The sequence below is a fragment of the Salvelinus namaycush genome, chromosome 31, assembly GCF_016432855.1.
Source record: "Salvelinus namaycush isolate Seneca chromosome 31, SaNama_1.0, whole genome shotgun sequence".
Classification (NCBI taxonomy): Eukaryota; Metazoa; Chordata; class Actinopteri; order Salmoniformes; family Salmonidae; genus Salvelinus; species Salvelinus namaycush.
Genome location: NC_052337.1, coordinates 44237237 through 44248997, shown reverse-complemented (window position 1 = coordinate 44248997; position 11761 = coordinate 44237237). Strand labels below are relative to the sequence as shown.

General features: G+C 41.2%; 1 protein-coding gene across 2 annotated transcripts in view; it reads right to left on the bottom strand.

The window, feature by feature from the left end:
* LOC120025907 (E3 ubiquitin-protein ligase UHRF1-like) overlaps positions 1–6156 on the bottom strand; it is a 41090-nt gene extending 34934 nt beyond the window's left edge. The window contains exon 1 of one of the 2 annotated variants that reach the window (XM_038970625.1): positions 5839–6156. In XM_038970625.1, coding sequence (XP_038826553.1) covers positions 5839–5991 — 153 coding nt within the window. In that variant the 5' untranslated portion in view covers positions 5992–6156. The remainder of the gene's footprint in view (positions 1–5838) is intronic. The other variant, XM_038970623.1, reaches the window with a different exon arrangement.
* Between the last annotated feature and the right edge of the window lie 5605 nt (positions 6157–11761).

Below are 11761 nucleotides of genomic sequence, written 5' to 3'. Positions count from 1 at the left end.
TGCGCCTTATCTTAAACTTTTAGGAAACTAAGGTTTTGTATGGTCTATAATTGGTTCCTCTCTTTTCATTGTCAGTATCCTCTTTCAGCGTTACGTATTCTTCAGACTGAATCAATTGTTGATATCTAGAAAACGTATTCTAGCTAAGATTCTCTTGGAAAATATGCTGAAATGCATTTCTCATACAAGCGATTCCTCTCACAACCCAGACCAAAAAAAGACCATGATTTTGGAGATTTTCACAAAATGTAATCCATAGCATGGTCCTTTGGAAGGATTGTTGACATATATATCAAAAAAGCAGAATTGAGAAACAATTAAATCAAAGTTGGCATATGTATTACATTTTGGCAAATTTTTCAATACATTGTTGAACATAAATTTACTCTACGGGCATATCAAAGTTCCAGAGTAGGATGTAAATGTCATCCTCAATAACAACATTAGGAATGTGCAATAAAACCTCAGTCGTCTGCTAGACTAAGGAGGAAAAGAAACACTAAATGGAAAAAATATTTTGAAAGCATGGTCAAAAATCGACCACGTGGTGGCAGTGGCACAACCACTGTGTGTGTGTGTGTGTGTGTGTGTGTGTGTGTGTGTGTGTGTGTGTGTGTGTGTGTGTGTGTGTGTGTGTGTGTGTTCACGCGTGTGTAATTATTTGGTTGTAGATCACGAGCACCACCTCTCCTCAGTCAAACTCATTTCTTTGTTTATCCGAGGTGACGACTGACAAGTCAGCCAGACTGTCTTTGAAAAGCTCATTGCTAAATTGCAACAACATATTCTGAATACGTAATAATTAAACAGCTACTTTTGTATTTGAATTAGGCAATTGCTGGACGGATCCTGTTCATTATGACACAGAATAGAAACCTAATCTACTCCGGGTGGAGAGGGCAACACTACATCACCAGGCCGAACCTGGAAAAGTCTATTAGATACTATCCTGGCTGACGGATATGCTTTGGCATCTAGCCTATCAATGATTTAACGCAACAGAGAAAAGTACTCTGCATACGCAATTAAAATGACAGAACATTTCCATTATAACCATTGTACTTTTGTGGTGGTTCTCTTTGCCTGCCAATTAAGTGAATTGGACCACCTGAGATTTCTATCAGAATTTGGAAAGGTGTTTCTGCGTAGGTGCCAAGCCTTTCAAAAAAAAAGAATGGGTACATGACCTGCGCTTCCGAAATGCACTTGGTGCATTCGTGTGTACGCACAGCTGCGTGTGTGTGTGTACGTACAAGTGTGGCGTTCATGTGTATTTTTGTAAGCGAGTCAGGGCTGGTGTATGTGTGACTATTCATTTCCCTAACGCAACAAAGGTGCAAAACCAAATCACTCAGTGGGTGGTCAGATACTAGTCTGCAGTCAGAGCCTGGCAGGGAACTCTGGGATAGGGCAGGAAACGCCCAACACACACACTGCTCAACCAGACAGTGAGCTCCACTCCCTACCCCTCCCCCCACCACCCAAACCACCCCTCGCCTCCCTCCCACTAGACCGCCAATAGAAAAAAAAAAAAGGTCACGTTTCTAATCAAGAGCGAACACCCCCCAAGCAGCCCAAAACACTGACATGGAACTCGCTGTCAAGCCTATACCAAACTCAATTTATTTATTCATCTATACAGAACACACAACAAAAAAATTATACCTCAAAACAGATTCCATTCTTCATCTCTAGTAATTATATGGATAGAAAGAAGTTGGGCTTGAATAGACTCGGCTTGCTCTCCTCTACCCCCGAAACCTTGTTTCTTTCTAGCCGTCGTGTTCGTAAAGCAGGACCCTGCGTTCTTGACAAGCCGGTCTGGTAGAGTGAAAAAGAAAGCACTTCCATTTACCTCGCATTACCAAGATCAACTGACACACAGTTCCTGTAGCTAGCTGATATTCAAATTAAGTCAAGCACAGGCTTCACTGTAAGTAAAAAACGTCCCCACTGAAGGAACGGTAAACAAAACAACTAGACTGAGCTGACACGGTGATAACTAGGCTAAATCCAAATCCACATGCAGAGATACAAACATAAAATTGCTAAACTGGGACTAGACATTTTTCCAATCAGATCAACTCTGAAAAAGATCTGATATGAAAAGTACTGATGTGATTGGTCAAAAGACCAATTAGTGGGGAAAAAATATCAGAATTGGGCTCTCAGTGTGTGGCATTGATCTACCTCAAGTACCGCTGCTTAAACTTGGCAATCAGTCATGTACTGTTAACTCTGCAGACTCTGGTTCATTGAGTAAAGCACGTTCACCTGACTTCTATAAAAATCCCTGTTTCTTTCTGTTTGAGGTGCGGACATCCCACCGGATGTGATGCAGTCCAGAAGCACGGTGGATCCCTGTGGCAGAGTGCATGTGGCAAGCGTTTGGTGAGAGCACGTAGCTACTAAAAGGATGTAAGATGAACAGTTTAAGAAAATGGACGCCTTCTTCCTGGGCCCTTTTTTGTTTATTTAATTCGTTACGTTTTAATCTTGCATGGTTTTTAAAAAGTAACTTCTTCGATACAACTGAAAATAACTCAAATCAAGAATATGTGAAGGGAGAATGGGCGGAGTCTTGACTTCAGTTATAGAAAAACCATGCCTTAAATAAATGTTTGAAAACGGGTCCTTTGTTGTCTGCCTCTACTTCACGCTGCCTGCTCAGCACAGAGCCAAAATAAAAATCGGTCACTTTTCCACTGCGTGAAACACACCGTCCCTTTCTTAACTCAGAAAGGACACCAACTTCCATTAGTGTAACTGGATTCAAGTGCCCTCAGCCGTGTCATACAACAGGCTCCAAACCTTCAGCCAACCCTAAACTGGAGAGCGGGGCATCTGTACACATGGCTGACTGCAGCACACACACCATCTTAGTCCCCCATAAGCAAAGACCCAGGAACGCAACCAACCAGCTCTCTTACAACGCCATATTGCCTCTCATATACAGAGCAATAACAAGACGACTGAACGAATGCCAAAGTTTTCCAACTAAGAAAAAAAGTGTCAAGGCTTATTAGCCTGTAGTGTAATGTTGAAAATGTGTGTGTGTGTATTAAAGAGTTCTTAAATCTGTCTTTTTTCACATTTATGAGCATTTATAAACATGCCATCGTGCAAGTGGCTTTCTTTGCAACAAATTCTGTGAAATATTAACCCTGAGAGACGCTCACTCGCCAATAGAGAGGGAGCACAATTCAAAAACCAGCCAATCTCAAGTCTCAGAGTAGATGTTTAGCAGACGGGGTCTGCTCAGTAGAGTGTTCGGTTTTTGTGTGTGTGACAAGACGGTATGCTCAGGATCTAAAAGAGAAAGGCAGGGACTGTACTCTCGGGAAAGGGAACATTTGGGACTGACTATAGGCAGGTAGAGATCCGTTCACAGACTTAATTAAGAGACTGTTACAAGACCTCTGTGGCTCTCTAACAGTGACAGTCGTTCAAACGCAAGGGCATAGTACAACATGCTTTGAACTAGGGCTAGGACGACGCCATTTTGAAATTGAATGAGTCTCCTCTGGCTCCTGGCAACAGTCTTAATAGTGTGACGGTAGTCGGTACTGCGCGTGGTTCATTCTTCACATTACTTCACACGTGTAAATCCCCCACCCACCCTGCCTGCTTTCCTATGAGGCAGAGGAAATACAAAGATTACTACAGTACATACTCTACTACTAGGCCTACACTACTACTTCACTACAGTACTACACAATAGCAGCACTGAAAACCGAAGGTCTTCTTGTATAACAAACCTTAAAAACATAATCCAGTGTGTATCTCATAAACTAGGCCTAAATAAAAGGATAAATGGGAAAACGCAACACTCAGTATGGAAAAGAGAGAAGGGAAAAGCATATTGTTTCCTTAGAAACAGCCAGCCATGCATACCATACATCACAAGGTGATGAAAACGTAGGTAGGCTGCCAACTGAAGCAAATCGAACGCAGGTCTTTTGTTGTTTAAATTCACATTCAAACGGAATGCGCTTAGTTGCTTGATCCCCACAAAAAAATGGGAAAAAAAAGCTTGCCGTGGCTACGTCCCATGTTTCCTCTCAAAAGAGAGCACAAGGGAATTCCTCATTCAAAAATTAAAAATGGCTGACACGTCATGCTGTACTGCACATTATACAGCAACGAACAACATCCCCGAAATTGGAATCCCTCCCAAAGCATGGATGTGTAAACACAAAACCACTTAAATCCTTAATGTAGTGTCAAAAATCCAGCAAAACAAGAGCAAGCCATTTATTTTGGCAGTCATGATTCTCCTTTGTTTTTTTTATTTATTTACAGGGCCTAGGATTTAAGAATGGCTAAAGTGCCTTCAGAGGAATCAATTTATATGGTAAGTCAAATAACTGGATTTAAAAAAGGATGGTGTGAAGCATATTAAATTATGATAATAGAAAAAGCAGTATTTTCTTTATGAGGTGCATGCTGAGTCATTATTCCAGATGTAATATTCCCCACACACGGTCTGTCCCAAATGGCACCCTATTCCCTACATATTGCCTATGGGCCCTGGTCAAAAGTAGTGCTTTTTGGAAAAGGTTGCTATTTGGGACATACACAGGGGCACAGTGGTCAGACAATTAACCCCCCCCCACCCCCCCACACACACACGCACACCCACAAAGGATTGAATGACCATCACAGGGGCACGGCAGCATTTCCATCTCCAACCCAATCACCATTGTCTTTCTGATGCCATTTTGAGTCATTATACTTGTCTCAAACACTGGATAGAAAGGATACAAGCTGGGTGTATGCGTACTCTGACAACACTCTGGTCGCCAGTCCTTACTACTAGACTGGAAACAGGGCCCTAAAAAAGGTACAGAGAATTCTAGCATATTACCTTCACAAAACACTGAAATGATGACAAGGCATTATACGAAGTCGCAGAAAAGACAATGTTGTCATGACTGATCAATGTCATATTGTAAAAGATGTAATGTTGCTGATCAATGTCAAAGCTCACTTGGAGAGATTTTTTTGTTGTTGAAATTTCACATTCAATGACAATTGTCTCTGAATCTACTACTTCAGCTTCTAGAATCCCCAGTAGTATTAGATTCATTCAACACTGTCCCGCATAATTCGTATCTATCAACCATGATTTTACATGTAACCTACATGCAGAATATGGGGAAACAAAGTCACCATGCATAGATCACTTTCACAGTGGCGCCTACCTAACCACTATTCACGATGCAGTGACGTTGAGTTTGTGTCAAACCACCAGCGCGCGGGTGTAAACACTGCACTTCACTTGACTGCAAGGCACGTGGAGCAACGCATCCTGAACTAAACAAATGAATAATACAAATCACATGAACATCAAAAGGCCATGACGACAGTCATCAAGACCCCAAATATTTTGGAAAACGTGGTAGAATGCTGTTTGCAATGCATCTAGATTATATCGAACTGGTCATGGGGGTCTGAATTAGGTTCTAATAACGGGATGCCTTCCTGACATGTGGATAACATTGTAAATCTGGAAAAAGATCACGAAGAATATGCATTTTCTCAGCTGTCTAGCTCAAGTGTTGGCTACTACATTGATACATTGTTGCATGCATCTTGGAAAACAGGCCTACTGAAAACGGCAACATTGTAGACATAATGCATGGGGACAATGACAGCATATGAATATGGCACCACAGTCCGTCCTCTCAGCTCTTGCGCAAGAACTGTTGGCGAATTCCCTTCAAAACAGGAAGCTCCAGTGCTATGTACAACGTTAACAGCCTAGCACCTAATCCGGCACCGTAAACACACAACAAACGACTGTTAGGATGGCCATAGGTGACAGATAGCATCTACCTGTTTGCCCCGATAGAATAACCGTTGTTGTTGGGGGTTTACATTGAAGATATCCTTGATTTTCAGCCTCAGATACTCAATTTTGGTCAGCCTGGAAAGATCCTCAATGGTTCGTGTCTCCTTTCCGTCTATGGTCCGAATCTGAATCCACATTGTTCCACCGCCCGATAGCCACCAAAAAATGTTACAGAAATCTGATCACAACAAATACGGGGCCTTTGGGGGAAGGGGTATTACAAGTGAAAATGTTCAGCGCTCCATAGCCTTTCTCTCTGCAGGGTAGAATGATTTTTGCAGGATGTGTCTCTCACATGGGTCACCGCGCCAAGCAAATCTCGCGAAATAAAATTATGTACAATTTGCCGTTAAAGGCGCAGGGCCCTTTTTTTTGTGGGCAGTACAATGAATAAACGAATACAAGGGATGAAAGTATCTCACTGTTTTCAGAATGTGCAATGTAAGCAGTGGACATTCTACAAATCTATATCAAATGTATGACTTCAATGTCAAATTAAAGCCTTTACCGACTTGCATTGTAAAGAGCTAGCCATTGCTCTAATGGTTGATAAATAGACGAATGTTTTTTTTTTTAATCTAAAAATATTTCTTTCAAAACAGATGGGATTAAAAAAGGGAAAAAATGCAGCCTATACTGAACATGGACAAGCATTGATGGCATGTATAGCTTCTTTATACCAATTGCTCTCCCAAACTGTTCAACACTTCTATGAACGGTTTATATACGTTTATGGAGGGTTTTCTTCCTGTGAATTTCTGTCAGACTAGACGCTGTGTTGCGTGTTGCTGCCTTCCGCAGGTAGGTGTGCGGATTTCATATTTTGGTTAAAAAAAGGTTAAAGGGGAAGGGCAAAAGTTTTAATTGCACCACCATGTAACCCTGCAACTTACCGAGACACTATCCACAAAACCCATCACCCCATCCATCTGCTTTGGAACCCCGTCTCCCAAAACTCCCTGTAGATCTTCTGCACTAAAATCTCTTACCAAAATACTTTGCTGCTGCAACTACCACACCTCTCTCTCTTCTGTAATTTCCACTCCATCAGTGCAGTACCTTACTAAAACTCATCCTCTCTGAATCTCTCTCTTCAGGCCTACTCACTGCGGGGCTCCCAGTCAAATCCCTCATCCTTGGGCTATCATCTATTCTCCTTGCTGCCTCAGCATAAGAAACTTTTTTCACCACTCTAACTCTGGCAATCTCAACTTCTCTCTCTCGTACAGAGCATTTCAGATCCCAAGCTGCTTTCTCAACCCCAACTCCACACTCCCTCTAATTATGCCCTCATGCACATTTTCCACATCGTGGGATCTCCCTTCTACATTCTGCTGGCACATGTCTGAATCCTTGGCACCTAAAGCAGCATAGTGGGTTTGGAACAAATGCCCTCACCGAATAGCTAATACATCCTAGCCTGACCTTATCTGGTAGAAACTCCATAATCGAAGCTCAACAAGCCAGACAGGGTACCCTCCGTCTCACCATTTCTACCGAGTCTGCATCTCACCAAACGGCAGGCGTCACAAACACCAGGAATATTCTTTCTCTTCTTATCCACCGCTACACTCAACTCCAATCCGTTGATCACTCCGGAGAGCAAAGCGCGACACAGGTCGAGCACGATACGAATGAAACAATTCCACTTCTCGAAACTTTGACAGACGTAACAGTTCCCAGTTTGTCCTTCACCCAGCTTGAAACAACATGGGTCAGCCAAAAAGGATGGACCCCCTTTCTCAAAAAACCTCACTCCTACAGGTCCCAAATAATCTCTGGTAGGATTCTCAGGGCAAACTTTGGAAATCTCTACCACCACACCTGTCGACACAGATAGGCCTTCATCCGGGTCAGGCTTCATTTCAGAGGAATCGTTGAAGTCGACTGACTCCATCTCATGATTCTCAAGAAATCCATCAGACCAATGGGATCCAACATTCTCAATATGCTGAAGTGATCAAGTAGATTTCCAAGTAATTTTGCTTGGCTTGTATTCAGGGTACGATGGTTTGTACTTAGCGACAATGTTTCGCTTTCACTTCATTGCACTTCTCCCTCCTGCTGCCTTACCGTCTCCTCCAAAGAGAATGTTGTTCCTATGGGAGGGTCAATCATTGGCATCAAGTGTATGCAATTAGTAGCCTGGCTGACGTGACCCACGTGATTCACAGAGCAGGGAGAGCTGTGACTCATTGAAGTCAGGAGGACTTCTGGTGCGTTCACGACAACTGGGAACGATTTTCCCCAGTCAGTGCTCACAGTGGTCTTGAACAAACTGAAGTCGGAAGTCAGAGATTTCCGAGTTCCCAGCTGTTTTGAACGCGGCATTAGCATTCCCCTGCGCAGACGTCGCATGCATCAACCAATGGTTGCATGCCACGTCATCGACCATGTCATCAACTGACAGATTGTTAGAGCATATGTGGTTAGCTGATACTTAAAATACCTATCCAGGCATTGTAAGATTTGGCATGCATCAGCAACACCTGGGCAGATGAACGCATCCGTAGTCTGTCCACAAGAGACTAGCCTGCAATCTTAGGAAAAAAGGTTCCTTATAGAACCAAAAAGGGTTCCATCGCTTGCTTCATACAGTTGAAGTCGGAAGTTTACATACACCTTAGCCAAATACATTTAAACTCCGTTTTTCACAATTCCTGACATTTAATCCTAGTACAAATTCCCTGTCTTAGGTCAGTTAGGATCACCACTTTATTTTAAGAATGTGAAATGTCAGAATAATAGTAGAGAGAATGACTAATTTCAGATTATTATTTTTTTCATCACATTCCCAGTGGGTCAGAAGTTTACATACACTCAATTAGTATTTGGTAGCATTGCCTTTACATTTTTTAACCTGGGTCAAACGTTTTGGGTAGCATTTCACAAGCTTCCAACAATAAGTTGGGTGAATTTTGTCCCATTCCTCCTGACAGAACTGGTGTCACTGAGTCAGGTTTGTAGGCCTCCTTGCTCGCACACGCTTGTTCAGTTCTGCCCACAAATTTTCTATAGGATTGAGGTCAGGGCTTTGTGATGGCCACTCCAATACCTTGACTTTGTTGTCGTTAAGCCATTTTGCCACAACTTTGGAAGTATGCTTGGGGTCATTGTCCATTTGGAAGACTCATTTGCGACCAAGCTTTAACTTCCTGACTGATGTCTTGAGATGTTGCTTCAATATATCCACATAATTTTCCTACCTCATGATGCCATCTATTTTGTGATGTGCACCAGTCCCTCCTGCAACATGATGCTGCCACCCCTGTGCTTCATGGTTGGGATGGTGTTCTTCGGGCTTGCAAGCATCCCCAGTTTTCCTCAAAACATGATGGTCATTATGGCCAAACAGTTCTATTTTTGTTTCATCAGACCAGAGGACATTTCTCCAAAAAAGTACAATCTTTGTCCCCATGTGCAGATGCAAACCGTAGTCTGGCTTTTTTTATGGAGGTTTTGGAGCAGTGGCTTCTTCCTTGCTGAGCGGCCTTTCAGGTTATGTCGATATAGGACCCATTTTACTGTGGATATAAATACTTTTGTATTTTTTTGTTGTACTTTTTTTCCTCCAGCATCTTCACAAGGTCCTTTGCTGTTGTTCTGGGATTGATTTGCACTTTTCGCACCAGAGTACGTTCATCTCTAGGAGACAGAATGTGTCTCCTTCCTGAGCGGTATGATGGCTGCGTGGCCCCATGGTGTTTATACTTGCGTACTATTGCTTGTACATATGAACGTGGTAACTTCAGGCATTTGGAAATTACTCCCAAGGATGAACCAGACTTGTGGAGGTCTACAATTTGTTTCTGAGGTCTTGGCTAATGTCTTTTGATTTTCCCATGATGTCAAGCAAAGAGGCACTGAGTTTGAAGGTAGGCCTTGAAATACATCCACAAGTACACCTCCAATTGACTCAAATTATGTCAATTAGCCTATCAGAAGCTTCTAAAGCCATGACATCATTTTCTGGAATTTTCCAAGCTGTTTAAAGGCACAGTCAACTTAGTGTATGTCAATTTCTGACCCACTGGAATTGTGATACAGTGAATTATAAGTGAAATAATCTGTCTGTAAACAATTGTTGGAAAAATGACTTGTGTCATGCACAAAGTAGATGTCCTAACTTGACTTGCCAAAACTATAGTTTGTTAACAAGAAATTTGTGGAGTGGTTGAAAAACAAGTTTTAATGACTCCATCCTAAGTGTATGTAAACTTCCGACTTCAACTGTATATGGAACCCCTGAAAGTTCGAAATATAACCCTTTTATACAATACAACGTTGTCCATTAGTTACAGCGAACAACAAAAATGTGTCATTTGCTCCGTTCTCTGTACAGTCAGTACAGTATGAGTTGTTGCCTGACTGGTTCCAGAGAAGAAGAGAAAAGGAGCAAAAACACGAGTTCATCTTCAGAAATAAACACGAGTTAATCTGCCAAAATGAAGACAAAATGCTATGCAGACATATGTATTATGATGTAGAAGAACAACTTGCAGTAGTTGTCAGCAGCAACCTAAAGAGATCCTCTGTGTCTTTTAGTTGGGTTACTGCCAGACTGGGCAAAACATAGATAGTGTGTTAAAAGTCATGTGGTGATTAACTAGGCTATTGAATCACCAATACTTATTATATATAATTAACTAGCTAGCTTACAAACATACTCAAATTCTAATAACGTTTCACCTTTATATATTTAGCCTGTAGTTTATCATATGACTTTGGTTTCATATATTTGAATTAAATAATCAACTTTGCTTACCTTAATAGATTGAAAAATAAAGTGCTTATTGGCAGGCTACTTGCAAGTTGGTTCAACCACCATCCTTTTGCATCATCATGCAGAATGGCAGTTGGTTTTTGAATCAGAATGGCAAATCATAATTTTTTCCTCTTGTTTATAGCTAGCATATAGTTTGCAACAGCACAGGTTTGTATGAACCATAGTGTTTGCCACTCAGACATTGTCCTTGATAACAATGTTGAAAAATATTAATTGAATCTTCCTTCTGCCATAGAGAGCTAACCAACCTGGTTTCAGAGCATTTCATATTATTCTGTACGTTTTCTAATTCGTATCATATTTACCTTTTCGAAAATTCGTAGAGAAGTTTTGCAAATTCGTAACATATTGTACGTTTCGCAAATTCGTAACATATAATACGATTTGTAATTCATAACATATCATAAAAAATGGGTGATGGACATCCATAAATTAATACATACCATATGAAATGAAACATATCAAACTAAACAAAATGTCTCTGATTTACGTGCAGAATAATACGAAAGGATCTGAGATCAGGTTGCAACCAACAGTTTCGGAAGTCAGCTAGCCATTTTTCTTACCAGCGAAACCATGCAGCAGCATCATTAATATGGATATTGTCAATGGAAAACATCGGAAACAAATTAAAAAGGGACATTGGCTCTGTTTTCAGACTGCGTTAGCTTTTGTTAGCTGTTGTTTTCTAAAATCCCCATTACACTCTGGGGTAGGATAGAACCCTCAAGGTTCTTTCCCTTCACTGTGTATATAGAACCTTTTATAGAAATAAAGCCCTTTATTTGCTGTATAATTTGGAACAATTTGGAACTTTTGGAATTAGGCCACAGCAGTTTCTAAAAGAAAGAGCAATGGCAATTTTGATCACATTTCTGTAGAGGTGTGGGCAGAATGTTTTGATATTTTGCTAAACATTCATGCTGCCATAGCCAGTGCCTGTCTGCACATTCTGCAAGGTTGATTGTATATTCGAAACAATGTAAAACTAGGCTAAATGCTATAGCCCACACTTCTATAGTTCTATTGTTGTTAAATATTTACAAAGAACAAAAATAAAAAACGCAACATGTAAAGTATTGGTCCCATGATCCCAGAAATGTTCCATACGCACAAAATTC